At 35.8% G+C, this 16,776-nt stretch overlaps 1 protein-coding gene across 1 annotated transcript in view; it reads right to left on the bottom strand.

The window, feature by feature from the left end:
* Nucleotides 1-16,776, bottom strand: part of HACE1 (HECT domain and ankyrin repeat containing E3 ubiquitin protein ligase 1) — a 148,632-nt gene that overhangs the window by 33,594 nt on the left and 98,262 nt on the right. The window contains exons 12-19 of the mRNA XM_006881186.1: nt 15,985-16,322; nt 15,229-15,297; nt 14,930-15,017; nt 8,182-8,293; nt 7,987-8,084; nt 7,765-7,852; nt 3,066-3,215; nt 2,428-2,624 (exon numbers count right to left, since the gene is read on the bottom strand). Coding sequence (XP_006881248.1) covers nt 2,428-2,624; nt 3,066-3,215; nt 7,765-7,852; nt 7,987-8,084; nt 8,182-8,293; nt 14,930-15,017; nt 15,229-15,297; nt 15,985-16,322 — 1,140 coding nt within the window. The remainder of the gene's footprint in view (nt 1-2,427; nt 2,625-3,065; nt 3,216-7,764; nt 7,853-7,986; nt 8,085-8,181; nt 8,294-14,929; nt 15,018-15,228; nt 15,298-15,984; nt 16,323-16,776) is intronic.

Here is a 16,776-nt window from a genome sequence, read left to right as displayed (position 1 = left end):
GGATTCCCATTCTTCTCAGAGTCAGCCACAGTTTGTTATGATCCACACAGTCAAATGCCTTTGCATAATCAATGAAACACAGATAGACATTCTTCTGGTAGTCTCTGCTTTCAGCCAAGATCCATCTAACATAAACAACAATATCCCTAGTACCACGACCCCTATAGGACCGGTGGGAGAACGTGCTCCTGGGCGGAAGGGAAAGATCATTGCAATTTACAGCCTCCAAAAACCCACTACAGGGTTAGTTAGCTATATGTCGGTTCTGATTTGACAGTACAGAATAAGTATCAAGAAACAGTCAGGTAGTTTAATATTAGTCACCCTTTGCTTTATGTATCTGAAACTAAATCTTTATTTTTAGAAGTTATCATCCAGTAACAATAAACATTAGTATTATAGGTTCCAATTTATAAAAAACAAATTCTACATGAGATGTATAATGATCCCAATTTTGCATAAAAGAAAACTAAGTCTCAAAGAATTTAAAACACCTTCAAGCCTTAAAAGACTTTTAAGACTAAAGTCTTGAAATAAAAAAAAATTCAATCTATATTTTAGTAAACATATAATCTATCAAATTTATTGAATATTGTTTTTTATAGTCAGATGATTTTGAAGTTACCTTAGGCTTCAACTGTTGAACTGCTCTTGTGTCGTTAGGTACCATCAAGTCGACTACAACTCATAATGACCCTATGAACAACAGTTCTGACCCTTATTATATGGTGCTATCATAAGACACCTTCAACCTGTTTAAGCCCACTGTTCAGTCACCATGTCAATTTATCCTGTGCAGAGTCTCGCCCTTTCTATGTTCTTTCATCCTTCCCAGCTTAATGTCTTTTTCCAAAGACTGGCCTCTTTTGAGAATATGCCCAAAGAAAGTAAAATTCAGTTTCACAATCCACGTCTCTAGAACGCACTTTCAAGAAAATATTCTTTTCCTATTCCACAGTTCAAATCCTCTACAGCTGTCGTCATTCACTGTCCAACTTTCAGATGCAATGTATAGGAAGCAACTGAAAAGATCTTGGCTAAGATCAGACACATCATGTCCCTCTCCAAGCAATAGCCTCTCCTAATAACATGCCCAAAGTATGTAAGACAAAACGTTATCATCTTTGCCTCCAAGAAGCACTCTGGCTTCACCTTCTCCAAGACATACTTGTTTGTCTTTTGGCAGTCCATGGGATATTCAGCACTCTTCTCCAACACCACAGTTCAAAGGCATCAATTCTTTTTCTATCATCCTTAGCCTCTGTCCAATTCTCAGATGCATAGCAAGTGGCTAAAAGGACTATGGCCCAAATCAGGCAACTATTAGTTCTTAAAGTGACATCACTGCTCCTCAATAATTTGGAAAGGTCCCTGACAACAGACTTTGCTAATGTAATACATCTCCTGATCTCCTGACTCTTGGTCCCAAGTGTATTGACTGTTGACAGTTTCAATTCTTTCTCCATTTATTATGATTTAGGCCTATTGGTCCAGTGACAAGGATCTTGTTTTCTTGACGTTGAAATGCAATTCATATTGAATGCTACAGTGTTTAACCTTCTGCAGCAAATGCTTCAAGTCCTCCTCATCTTCAACAAGCAAGATTGTGTCTCTGCATAACAAAGATTATTGATAAGTTTCTCTCCAATCCTGATGCCATATTCTTCTTCATAGAGTCCACCTTCTTGAATAATTTGTTCAGCATACAATTAAATAGGTATGGAGAAAGAATACAACCCTGATGCACACCTGTCTTAATTTTAAACCATATATTGTTCCCTTGCTCTGTTCTCACAACACCATCTTGTTCTAGGTATAGGTTTCGCACAAGCACAATTAAGCGTACTGGGATTCCCATTCTTTTCAATATTAGCCAAAATTTGTTATAATCCACACAATTAAATGCCTTTGTATTGTGAAAAAAGAACAAACTGACATTCTTTTGGTATTCTTTGCTTCAGATACAGTAAGGTTTAAAAAGAACGCAGTTAAGAAGTCAGCCAGATTTACAAGATCCTGAAAGCATGTATGATGTTTAAATACTAGATCTTCTTTTCACCACTGACACAATTAATATTGTTCTTTTAAAACATAGCATATTGATAAATTTGATTGGGCTTACATTTCTAATTAAATATTTGTATATTCACATGTCCAGCTTACACAATGATAGCATCAATTGACCTGTGTTCTAGGCTGCTTCAAGATCCACCTCAGCCTATCTAGCACACTATGACAAGGTTCGTAATGTAAAGTTTGAGAATTTACCATGCAGGATCATTTTAATAATTTTTTTTAAAGTTTCATCTGTTAATGAAACTATACTGTTATAACTCTTTCTACCAAGTAATAAGTAACCATATAGCAATTAGAAAACTTTTAGTGCTGAGTTAAAAACAATGAAAAACATAAAACTCAAATACTCACTTTGTTATTTTGTGTTACCAAAATACTTCCACCCCCAGGTTTCAAAGGCACCTCTTCCATTGCTCCGAACACATCAGTCTCAACAGAAAAAGTTAATTCTAGACCCAGATCACTAATATCATTGTCTAAAATCCACTGTAAATTTTTGGCATATTCGGGATCGATGGATGCCACATCTTGATAATTTACAGGAATACCTAAAAAATTTAAACATACCATAATTACATTACAGGTTTTTCCCTTTCTTTATCTGTTTAATGGTAAAACACTGCCCTCTGCAGATACTCTGTAAAACTGCAAAATGTAATCCAATTCTCAGCAAGATATCCAATTCCTGAGTCAGGAAATTTGTTGAAGTAAATTGTGTATTTTCCAACTCCTTAAGATAGAATCACGAAATATCATGAAAATGCTATTTCTGAAAACTATTATAAACTCCAAAGATGTCAATTCTCTTAATTATACTGATATTAAAGTGCATTCTTGGCAAAGATACACAAATGTAAAATAGGGGAAAAACTAGCAGCAAAAATGTTGAGAATGTACATCTTCCCCCCCCCCGCTTAAGCTCCCAGAAGCTAAAAACTATGAAAAACACACTAAGTGAGTGTTGATAGGAATAGTTAACAGAAACATACCAAGTATATGCTTGTAGAATGACCTTGTGAAGTAAATGTTGACGAGTTGCCTGTGGTTCAAAGCTAATCCCAGTATTTGTCCAGCAAACCGGAAATAGTTCAAGTGATCAGGATTTACATATGAGTTGCTATTGGGCTGAAAAGTTGTTCCTATCAAAATAAGTAAAAATCATTTATTCTTAAGAAGGTATTTGAAGAGAAGTATCATTTAAATACAGAAAAAGTGAATTCACATACAACTTCAGCACAGTGCTACACTGTGTATAAACTTTTACAAGAATGTTCTTAGTGGAACGTATGAATTGAAGCACAGAATATAATCATTACTTCATCACATAGAGTTCTCAGTATGTGTCTCTGTGTAGAGATGAAATCTTTAGATACGTTTTTCTGAAGGCAGCTTCAAGAAAAGTCAGAGACTAAAAAAAATATTTAGAGAAATATCACTTGTACACACAAACCAATTTTTCTAGGCACTATGGCAATAATTATAAGGCAGAGGGAGAGCGCATTATAAATTCATCTTTACAGACCAAATATAGTAGGGGTTTTTTTTATTCTTAATAAATGGCTATAAAAGAAAAACTACAAAAATCAAATGCACAAGTACTCCTAAACAATACACTTAAGTCAATGAACTTAATGCTTGTTACTTACCAAAAAACCACTAATCAATCAATCCTTTCTTGTGGTAATTAAACAAAATCAAGTTTTAAGCAGATACCACTGAGGTAAGAGCAAAAATTAAAAAGGTATTACGTATCATTACTGTCAATAATAGAAAAGTCTAAACTCATTCATTCCATATGTATTTATTGAATTTGATGGATCTTATTTATTTGATGGGCACTTAGGCAAAGATTTTTTAAACTGATAAAGTTCTCTGATAAAGTAACATCAAAGAAAAATAAAACATGAAATGGTATTGAAAGTGAAATGTGTGATCACTCAGTACACTTATTTGAAAATAATCCACTTTGTGCTTCATTCATCTTTGATTTATCAATATTAACATCATACATAATTATCATAACCAATTTACTTAGTCATAAGGTAAAAATACAGATATTTATGGCTGAATGATCTAAATAGACCACAGGAACCTAGTCATTCACTGTTAAGTACCTCTTTAGAATCACTCTCAGTCATGAGACAAAAATGATATGAAAAGTCAAGCAAAGTTTTGTGAGATAAAGAAAGAATTCACCAAAAAGCTAAGGAAGAACAAAGTAAAACTGATGCTTTGAAACTGCCATTGGCAAAGAATACTGGCTGTTCCACCGACTGACAAAAGAACAAATTAATTTGTCTTCGAAGAGTGCAGCTGGTGTACTCCCTCAGAGGCAGAGATAGTGAGACTTCATCCCTCCATGATTTATCATTCAAAATGTCTTGTTTGTTTTGTGCTTATGTGTTTATTGTCTAAAGGAGAAAGGATTAGGGTGAGATTCAAGTGCCACCTACTAGAGGCTTATATAAGCTCATGAGACCTCAGTACTAGCTCTCTGTTTTGGGATGCCTGCCTTTCAAACTCCACTGCACCTAAGAGTCTACACCACTCATCCATCTCTACAAAACCAGCCTATATACCTACAGTCATGGGAGTGTCATTCCCCTGACAGAGCTGAGTCTCTGGAAGACCTTCCAGCAGAACACCAACTCAAGGGACATACAGGAGTTAGGGAACTTAACAAAGTTAAGTTTGACTTTAGAAATCATGGAGTCACACAGCAAATCAAACATGTGTGCGACAAAGCTGACTCAGCACCTCTTATAACTGGTTCACTACTAACCTTAACTGGTCCGCTACTAATCTTAGCAGAACAAATTACAAATACACTCAACTACTCTGGGCATGTTATCAGGAGAGACTAATCCTTGGAAAAGCACATCTTGGCTGGAAAAGTTGAAGGTAACCAGTGGGAGGAACACTCTCAACAAGATGTACTGACACAATGACAGTACTGACTGGGTGTAGATATTGTGAGAGTGGTGTAAGATTGGACAGGTTCTGGTTTCATCGAATATATAGGGTCATTATGAGTTGGAGCTGACACAATAGCACCTTACAACAATAACAAAGAAAGGACTACTAGTTTCTTCATGCACAGAGAGGAAAACAATAGTGGAGCAAATCAAAGACTCAAACAATTAGTGCAGAAGACTAACTGACCACAGGCACCTCTACTAACCTGAGACCAGAAGAACTAGATGATATCTGGCTTTGACTACTGACAGCTCTGACTTTGATCACAGTGGAAGGGCAGAGAAAAAAAAATGAGAGGAATGTGCAGAAAAAATTTTATTTTAAAAATGCCAGACTCACTAGCCTGAAGAAAGGCCAGCTTGAACATTTCGCACTTCCTGGTCAATGTACTATTCTAGACATTTCTTGATGATCTTTAGCAATCTCTGGTGGCCTAGTGGCAAGAAGCTGCAATCCCTAAAGCACATGGTTCGAATCCATCAGCTGCTGAAGGATGAACAATCTCCTCTTGTGCAATTAACTGCCTCTGAAAAACCAATTGGGGAGTCAGCTCTGGGTTGGTTCTGACTCAATGGTTGTGTAGTTGTTGTTGTTTATTGCCATCAAGTCGAGCACAACTCATAACGACTCTATGAATAAAAGACCTAATGCCTTTCCATAACTATCGTCATTCCTCCACGTTCATAGAGTTTCCAAAGGCATGTGGTTTAGGAAGTGGATGCCACTCTTGCTTCCAAACCTGTTTTACAACTGGGAGCTCCACAAAATACTGTCCACATTGGGAAACCATTCTGGTATTTGATATCCCAACAGCACAAGGTTCAGCATCACAGGAAACCCAGGTTACTTCATACAGTACATTGACAAAGAGTGATGTATAAAGTGGAAGAGTGTTCCATAACAGTACTAGTCTCATTTAGCAGTGGTTAAGTGTCATCAAGTCGAATATGACTAAGATTGTACAAGAGACCTGAACTCTGTTCTATAACATCATTTCTGTACTTATAAAGTTTAGAGAGTCTGTAGAGTTTCCAGACGCATCTTGTTTAGAAAGTGGATGCCACTTCTACTTCCCTGAATAAATCAATCTGGAAGCTCATCCAAACACTGTACATAATGGGTAACCATTATGGTATTTGATAAGACTATGGAAGAGTGTGCAGCATCACAGCAACACCAAGACAAAAGACTGCTGTGTCACTAAAGGGATTTTAAAGCCATACCCTCTAGCAGACGTCCACATTTGGTCAAAGGCTCAAGGACACCCTCTCTTGGGAGGAAAAGAGCAGTAACACACATCAAACATGACCCAGAAAACTTCCCTTACATGACCGACATGATTGTCATCAAGATGCTAGCTAGCAGCCAAACTCCCAGAGTGGAGGCTCCAGGCAACATGCATGTGAAAAGCTGGATAATGACTGAAGATGGCAGAAGAAGAATAGATGCCTTTGAGCTGTGGTATTGGAGAAGAATACTTAAGAGTACATTCCTTGGCTTGACAAAAGAACAAATAAATATGTTTTGGAGAAAGTGCTAGCAGAGTGATCCTTAAAGGTGAGGATAGAGAAATTTTGTTTTACTAATTTGGGCATTTTGTTAGCAGGGGCCAGTCCTCAGAAAAGGACATTACACTACAAAAAGGTGGAAGGTCAACAAAAGAGAGGTGAACTATCTTTAACAATTGGCTCAAGCACAACAGAGATGATGAAGATGGCACAGAACAAGATACAACTGAGATCCTCTGTTCACAGAGCTGCTATGAGTTGGACTTGATTATCTGATGGAACCCACCAATAAAAACACATATTTAAAATTACACTGGCTCTTCACCTGCTGACATGAGTGAAGTCCAAAGACAAGATCACTTGGTGAAAATCATTGTCAGGAAAACGGATAACGGTCACAAAAAGATCACAAAATGGAAGATGGCAATCACAGCTGCAAATTACATGATTATTACAAAACTGCCAAATATCTGAGAAACACAATCATGGCCCAGCTAAGCAGACACATAAGTTAACCATCACAACGAGTTATTTGTTACTGCCAAAAGTGCATCTTCTTTTTTCTTTAATGAACAAAAGAGTCCGATTTCTTTAATAATGAGTAACGAAACAGTAAGATGAGGAATGGATGTAGTAGCTAAGACCTCATACCATGACTTCGACTTTTAGGAACAATAAATTTTAAGACCTGGGAACTAAAAATGAGTCAGCAAATAAGGACTTCTTTCCTTAAGCCTTATTTACTAGTATCATTATGCTAGACATGCAACTTTTAACTTCAAATCCAAGAGATTACTTTTTAAACTGAATACATTTGGAATATTTTACAAAGGTCTGAAGAAAGCTCTCTCAAGACCAGCTTATACTTGGAATGAAAAGGAATATTCTATATAGATTTTAGGACTATTGTGGAAACCAAAGGATAAAATTCAGTAAAGCATCTTTAAAAATGTGACAAGTCCATGTCAGGAGTCCAGAATGAAAGCTGCATAATGGAGTAGACTTAGGGAAAGGGACTGTATAACAATGAAACAATTTTTCTTTTACTTTTCAAAGAGATGAGCTATTTGGGGGGAGGGGTGGGCAGGGAGAAAAGTGCAAAAATGAATGAATGGAAATCCAAATCTCTGTAAACTTTCATTAAAATTAATAATTTTAGAAAAGTGACAAGTCACAAAAAAAAATCATCTAAAACCACACTTACCATCAGCGGACTGGGTAAACAATGCATAATCTGGATTGACTATCTCATTGGACAGAATATCAAACCATTCACGTACAACACCTTGACCCTGAGTTTAAGAAAACAAAATCAAACCTCAACAAAAATATATTATTGGGGGACTTATCTTCTAAATAACAGTAAAATTATAATCACATTAATTTCTTCCATTTCAATCTCCCCAAAATGTATTTTCATACTCACCATGCCTTCTTCTCCGTGGAACCGAACAGCAATTCCTTGCTTTAGCTTTGCACAATTTGCTTTTGACACAACTTCACAGCTACTCCTAAAAATAGAATCTAAATATGTAGCATTGATTAATTTTACATATTCAAATTTACAATTAAAAAATACTGTGTGCCTTATGCACATATTCATTTCTTTGCTAAAACATACCTCTGTGAACCAACAAAATATCATTTTCATTCACTGGCCTGTGCACCATGTCTGAATCTGGTTGTCCAGAGTGCAAATGTTCATAGAACCATTCACAGCGATCTTTAAAAGGCTAAACCAGAGGAAGAGAGAGAGAATGTGTTAACGACATCTCAGTCACCTGATTATCAGATTTAATAAACCATCATACAAAATAGCCTTGCCACAAATTATCACTCTTATACTTTTCTCTCTAATAAGTAATATGAGAAAAGGTTTAACCATTTCCTCTATTCACAAAAAAAAACCCCACCAAAAACCAAAAAACAAAACAACAGATCCTTGAGGAAATACTCTGAATATATGAAGAACATGTTTTCTAAAATTTCATACATTTTTCAGCAACAAACTTGATAAACTAGGTCCTATCTAAAGACTTAAAATCAGAAATTATTCTCAATTTCATTTAAACTTAGCAAGGCTTTTAAAAACAAATTTTTACAATAAAAAAATTATGTTACCTTGTTCCATTTAATTTTTCATTACAATAGTATTGCATATCTAACTTTATTCTTATCTTTATTCTATCTTTTGGGTTATCTTCAGCAACGCAAAGAGGAAGGAATTGATTACTCTTTTTCTTTCCTTTATCCACCCTGAATATTAAGAGTATTAGTTCTTGAACAGTTAAAAAAAAACCCCTCTACCTTTTGTTCATCTGTCAGATAAGCAAATGCAAAAGACTGGTAATATATATGGTTAATCAGAGAGCAAAATTCAGTACCAAAAATGTGCCCAACACTGCAGGTAACAACATTGAGTAGTTTTTAAAAAAAAAAAAAATCACTTCAATTTCTTTGCTGAAAATTGTTTACTACAGTTGAAATAATACTAATAATGAACAGGATAGCATGCATTTAATATCACATCCTAATCAATGAAGTATCAATGATAGATGAACCACAAATTTAGACTGTGTAGATGAGGCGGGGCAGGGAGGTCATGGTTTAAAGCCAGGGTGGACTTGCCCACAAAGGGAGGAAAGGCCAAAGAGGGAACTCTTCTCCACACATGCTGAAGAAAGTATTTTGTATAAACAAACTGAGCATATACTTATGAATCCTGAAAATCAAATAAAAGTTTGTAGGGCCATTGTGGATATCTGGGTGTTAGAAATAATATGATAAAAGCAGTCATTAAAATGGGCTTAACACCAGTATTAAAAACAAAACAAAACTTAAAAAAAAAACCAACAAACAGTCAGGTAGCAGAAGTAGCAGTGGCAATAAACAGCTATTAGAGGATAATGTCCAAATCATGGTAGAAAAGAGAAAGAAATAATCAGAGAGACAATGAAGCTTAGAGATAAAACACAGTATTTATTAACAAAAATAGCCTAAAGAGGAAAATTTTCTCCCATCATTTATTCTCATTTTCCCAGAAAGTACTGGTAGAGAGATAGGTAAATAAGTATTAATTAATTAGTCTGATCAAAGTTATTGCAGGCTCTATCTACCAGGCGCTTAGATATACTAGAATGTGCTATACCAGACAGACTGAAAATAGAATCTTGCAAAAAGGCAAATTTTTTAAAAAAGGTAAGGTAGGTAAAGTCCCTTGTTCAAGAAATTTAGTATGTAAAGAAACAGGGTGGACAAGTTTAGGATCATAGATCAAGAACGAGAATAATCTTAACAAATAAGACACATAGCTAGAAAAGCTAGAGAACCAGAGTGAAACAATACCATATAAACCAAGAGTTTCAATGGATAAAATAACCAATACCTTCTTATAATATAAAAAAGTTACCTTTCAAGGAAGTTTCAGAATACCAGTTTTTTTTTTCATCTGAACTAATACTTGTTTTACTTCAAGAGAATTACATTTCACTGTTTATTAATTCTTAAAAAAATATTAACATAACTAGTAAGATATTAACAATTACCTTTAACACCTAATTTCAATAAGAAAAAAGAATTGTTTCATTTTAAAAGTTAAATGTAGAATTTTGGCCATATTCTAAGAGTATTCTACAATTTTAGTAAAATATTACTATTAAGTATATACAAACAGAACACTTCACTATTAGTAAGCAGGCTAAAATAGACAGTTCTCAAAATTTTAATCCTTATTTCTAAAATATTGGTAAAAGAGGAGAGAAAAAAGAAATATTACATAAAGGTGATGTGTTCAGGTATAGATTTTTAAATTAGATAACCATAGCATCAAATATAGACTCTGCCACTTACTTAGTATCTCAGATAAATCAATCATTCTCTCAGAACTTTAGCTCTTGTCTATTAACATAGGGATACTCATACCTATACCTCAACATCTAACTGTGAGGGTTAATTGAAATAACCCCAAAACACAACATAATAATCATAAGGACTTACGGGCCATGTACTAATTTTAAGTACTTTACATGCAGTATCACATGTAATCCTCACAACATTATAACTCCTATTAACCCTATTTTTCAGAAAAGAAAAATGCCGCACCACAAAGTAACTTGTGGACTACTCAGTTCCCATCAGGTCTCAGCAGCCAGGTACTGTTCTCATTATCCATCACAGTTAGGTTAAGATTGTTGATCATAACTATTTACAATAACTTTAAATTGGTTTGCCATTTTAAGAGATTACATATTAAACTGTGTCCTTTAACTACAAAATATAAACAAAGAAATGAAAGCAAATGGCAATTGTTTAAAGTAATTCAAATGGAACATTACAAGTTATAAAACACTTGTTTTGAAAGCTAATAAGGTACTGTTATACTGTTATATCAAAATGAAAATACACACACAGCTAAAAGGTACATTTCTTTATGTAAACTGTCTGAGTACCTGGTTTCCATAAAATAATTCACAAAACAGGACTGATTACAGAGGTTCCTCTTAATAGCAATTGTACAGCAATACAAAATGTCTCTCCCTTTAACTATTGGCAACCTGAAAACCACCAACAGAACAAGAAGTCAATCTCTTAGCAGAATTAAGAATTTGGGGTTTTATTTGTGTTTTATTTTACTGAGGTAAGAGTTGAAGGGGAGAAATCTCCCAAGTTACAGAAAATTTCCAAGTATAGAATAGTATGAAGTACTTTTATTTCCTTAATGTGAAGGTAAGTTGTCAACATGACATGCTGCGACGCCTTAATAATGCAGGTTGTATTTCCTAGCAATCAAAATCAGAAGATTAACAATAACTCATGACTAACACTGATACAGCACTACATCGACTACTTATAACCCATTTCAAGTGCTGGTCACTGTTCCAAAAAAAAGGCCTTACAGCAAAAGGGTCCAGTTACATTTAATTGCCCTAGCTCTTTCAGTCTCCTATACACTGGTAGTTCTGCAGTGTTTTCTTAATTTTCACAATACTGGTTCTCTTTTAATTACAGATGGATTACTATAAAGAATGTTCATCAAATGGAATGGTCAGATGTTTTCTTAGGACTGAGTCAGATGGTGCCTTTTGGCAGGAATATCACAGAAGTGATGCGTGTGTTCTCAGTGAATCCTACCAGGGGTCATCGTGATCAAGCTTTTTCACCATAAGATACTTTTCATTGTTAGTAATTACTGAGTAATTTATAGGAAAATAACAGCGTAAATCTCATTTCTTTTTAAATTTCCCATTTAAGTTTCTTTCTTTAAGTACAGATCATGAATTCTCATTTATTTTTAAAATCTGTCAAGAAGCTCTGGTGGAGCAGGGGGCAGCCTGAAACCACATGGCTTCAGGACTGCAGTGGAGAGAGAGAGAGAGAGAGAGATATCTGTGAAATCTGGGGCCGTCAAGTCAACTTCGGCTCATGGTAACTCCACATGCTCCAGAACAGAACTGTTCTGTTGGGTTTTCAAGGCTGCAACCTTTATAGAAACAATCAACAAGCCACCCCTTTGGTACTGTCAGGAAGAATTTGAACCACCAACCTTTTGGTTAGTGGTTGAGCACAAACCAATCTCACCATGTAGGGACCTTATTAGGAGCTCCTCCTGTGCAATGTGAAGCCTGGGCAACCCAGTGGAGGGTGAGCTAGGAGCCAGTTCCAACTTGCAGGCACTGAATCTGAGCTGAGGTGGATCTTTTTCTTTTTTTAATTTTTTATTTTATTATTTGTGTGCGTGTGTGTACCATCAAATCAGATCTGACTGGTACAGGAGGAGACTGTCCCTCCTTCCGCAGCAGAGCATCTGGTGGATTTGAACCATGAGCCTCTGGGATTGCAGTGCAGCTTCTTGCCACTAGGCCACCAGAGCTCCCCTGAGGTGGATCTTATACAGGCAGCCCTCAACTCAGGATAGACTGTCTGAACAACTGGGGCTGTCTGAACAGCTCTGTCATAAGTCCATCTGATGTAAATCAAATCATTTTCTCCCCTCCCCTTCATAGTATGGCCATTATCAGTGTCTTTATAAATTATAAAAGCAAACATCTTTGAGTGAACATCTGAGAATGATGACATCAACAAATTACGTACTGTAACACTCAACAGCATTAGTACATATTACCATATTACTAATGACAGGCACTAAAAAAAAAAAGATCAAAGAGGAAAAAATAAAGAGAAGCTCTGGTGGTGTATGGAATTCACAGTGAGTTGAGTTGCTAACCGAAAGGCAGCACGTCTCGAGCAGTTCAAATCCACCAGCGCCTCTCTGGGAGAAGGGGTCTTTCCACTGCAATACAGGCCTGCAATCCGGTGGAGGGCCACCATGAGGTGGAAACGACTTGACAGCAGGGAGTTTGCCAGTTGTCATCAGTACTTAGTATGCATTTTTGAAATTCAAATAATTCCAGAAGTGGCCAGTACATTCTAGTTCTTCTGTGTCATTCTGACATGATTTCATCATTTGTCCCAGGGTCATCTCATATTTTCCATGGCCCAGCTCAGAAACCAGGCATTTCTTCAACGATCACTGGTTCCTTTTAACATTACTGTTACTGCATTCCATTCAGTTGCAGCTGACTCATATCTGACCCTCCAGTGGGTTTTCAGAGGCCGTAAACCACATGGGAGGAAATACACCCATCCTTCTCCTATGGAGCAATTGGTAGATCCAAACTGCACTCCTTTGGGCAGGTAGCACAGCTCCTTACCACTATGCCATCAGAGCTCTTCAATAGAACTGGTGTTGAAACCAAGAAAGGAGTGCCAGGTAAAACTATAAATTCACACTGCTCCCTTCAATTCTATTCCAACAGCTCATGATTTACTCTAATTTCCTTCCTTTTAAAACTTCTTTCTACAGTGGTGAAAAATCAGGCTTTCAATATACCCTTCTAACACTTAGCTGACCCATCATTCCTATATGTAATCAATCTCCTGTTTGCTGCCATGGTCCCTACACAGCATAGAAGTTCTCTAGTCCACGCTGTGCTGAGCAATTGTCACAAACTACAGCCCTGATATCCTCCTTAACGTGCTTCAGCCCATACATCCCATGCTGAGGCCCTCTCCTACAAACACTCCTTCTCATCATTCTCGAGCTCCAAACTCCCACACTGAACCAACACCAACCCCTACATTCTGGGCCACCAAGGTAGATAGCCAACACAGATGTCTTTGTCCTAACTAATGGCTTTTTCAGGAAGGGAGGAGGGCGAGAAAGGGAGAAAGCAGAGATAGCAATGAAAGTCGTAAAGTACCCCTCTTCCAAAAAGTAAAAGCTTCTTTCAACTATTATCTCATTTGCCCTAGAATAGAGACATACAATACAGGTTAAAAAAATGAACTAAGCAATCAGATGTTTAAATTCTGGTTCTCCCACTTAGCAGTCAGCTATATGACTTAAGTAACTTAACCTTTCAGTAAGAAGACACTGTTATGAAAATTAAATAAAGGAAATGTATGGTCTGAAATTAGCAATCAATAACTGAAAGTTATTTTTAGCACCTTATTTTACACTAGAATCATTAACTAGAGACCAAAGATCCCTATACACATGTGTATAATTATGTAACTTTGGAAAAAAAAACAAAAAACACAAAATTAGATTCCAACACAATGGCAATAAGAGAGAGACAGGAGCTAGAACTGAAGTTTTCTACCCTAAAAAAAACAAGCTAATACTATAATTACTATTTTCAATGACATTTATTATCTTCCTGATTCAATTACATAAATATCCTTTAGACAAGGAAAACATCCTTTTGATTTCTAAAACAGCTCCTACTTACTGAGAAAAAAAAAATATATATATATCATTTTTTATAATTTCTCTTCATCGTAGTTTAGAAGATGGTCTGACATTTATCTGCAGTCTATAGATGAAGAAACTAAGGCTCAATGATGTTAACAAAGGTGCTCATAGTCACACTGTTGGGAACCAGATCAAGCTTTCCTGTAACATGTTTCAGGGAAGATGAGGGAAGTGGAATGAAGAAGGACAGAACTGAGGGAACAGTGATTATTCAGTACATTAAGTCTGGAGGAGTAACAAAGCGAAATCTGTATTTTCACCCAAGAGCAATTTTAAGGCCTTCCATAACACTGACCATGTGCTCTGTAAGTGCCCATGCTCCACTTCCTTTGCTTATAAAGGAGTAATGTTCAGAAAATGGAACAATATGCTTTGTTATCTTAGCACAGTAAACAGTCAATAGTCATTCCTTAAAAGCGAAAACACACTGCTAATGAAGTCCATATAACATCATTCCTCTAACAGTGGAAAACCTCAGAATAATAACTACTCAACTAGACTGACGAAAACACAATTCAGATCCATCGGACAGACTGAAAACAAGAGAGATTTCTACCTGTGCTTTAATGATATGCATGAACCTCGACATCAACTCAGGGCATTCAAGGAGGAAGTGAAAGTGATCAAATATAATTTTGGGATTCCTAAAAAATAAATAAATAAATAAAATTTATGAATAGCATTAAATGAGGTAAAAATTCAAAACCACAGACATGGATGCAGTAGAAACACACTAAGTCTTTATACTTAACTGTATTTGTTATTCAAATAACAAAAGCAACTTTTTCTTTTTTGTTGTAATTACACTACAAGTAAAGACTACAAAGAAAGTCTGTGCATTTCAGAAAACTTTACCTATTAACAAAGCACTTTAGAACTTCATCATGTTTGCAGACAAATTCAATGAAACGGGGTGAAGTCATTCTGTGGGGAAGAAAAAGTTTAACAGACTACATAGAAAAATTTGGTAATACAGAAAAATCTTATTACCTTCTGGACTAAAAATATAAAGGTTTTTTTAATCTTTGCTAAATTTATGAAACTGAAACTTGTCTACTCAGTCTCTAAATGAACTAACATGTATGATAATCAGGGGATCTCTCATAGTCTAGTGGAAAGAAGCTGCACTGCAATCCTCAAGGCGTGCACTTCAAATCTACCAGCTGCTCAATAGGAGAAGGAAGGTCAATCTCCTCCTGTGCAATTAATTGCCCCTGAAAAGCCACTGGAGGGTCAACTACAGGTCAGTTCCCAGTCAATGGTACACAACATGGTAATTTGCCATCAACAGATAATACAAACAAATGACACTTAAAAAACTACATATTTTAAGCATCATTGCTCTATACGTATCAAGCACATGTAATTAAGATATCCTATGCAAGGTGACATTTACTATTCTACAAAGTAGTGACTTGTGTACCACTTGCTTAAAATGCAAATATTTTTAGCGAGCCTTCTAGAAGATTAACACAATTAACAGCCTAAAACTTGATATGCATAACACTGCAAATGAACACATTTAACTACATCTTGCTACTGAAATTACAGAAATATCTTAGCTTTTTTACACACATCAGAGAAGAAAATAATAAGCAGAAACCTTCTTACCCTGGAGGCATCTGACAAGAACAGCACATGTAAAAAGCTTGAATCACAGCACTTAGCCGGTTAGCTGTCATAGAAATAACATCCTGACAATCTGCATTGGCTTCCTGTTTCCCCGAAAGAGCATCTGGTTTCGATTCCCTGGTGCCAGCAGATAGATTTTCATAGCTCTCAGGTCCAGGAGGTTCAAATGGAGAAATGGAAGCAGCATCATGATGATCTTGGCCTTTTTGTTTCAGCAAAATAGAAGTGATATCCGTTGAGTCCTTCTTGTTTTTCATCAATTCTGTAGCTATTAAAACTAACCATTCATCTAATGAATGCCAAAGTAATTCCAGAGGCTAAGAGAAAAAGAAAAGTTATGGGTGTTTTTTTCTTACTACTTGAACTCCAGGCTAAATAACCCACAGTAAAAGTAAACAGTAAAAGAAATATTTTCAAAAAACAAATTTTCTCAGAATACCTGTATTTTCCCAAGGTAAAGTGGCAGCAATATCAAATATTAAATAACAAAATAAAAGAATGTCATAAAGAAGAATTTCTTCATTTATAGCTAACTTTTCATTTCTTTATTCCTTAGTATAAAGGTGAAAACTAAAATCTAGAGAAAACTGGAATACATATAGAAATCTTCTTTTAATTGTTAACTACTGAGTTTTTAAAGGACATAACCCTCTTATCCATAAATGTCCACTAAGCTTTACTGTATTAATATGATAAATGTGAGCAATTTTCAGTTAGATAAAATAAGTCTCAATTTAAAAAATTGCACTGAGTTTCTTATGTTCTTTTTCT

Source organism: Elephantulus edwardii, unplaced genomic scaffold (assembly GCF_000299155.1).
Source record: "Elephantulus edwardii isolate Elephantulus edwardi_28Jun2011 unplaced genomic scaffold, EleEdw1.0 scaffold00013, whole genome shotgun sequence".
Taxonomy (NCBI): Eukaryota; Metazoa; Chordata; class Mammalia; order Macroscelidea; family Macroscelididae; genus Elephantulus; species Elephantulus edwardii.
The sequence above is the reverse complement of the archived record's forward strand: the minus strand, read 5'-3'. Positions and strand labels throughout refer to the sequence as shown.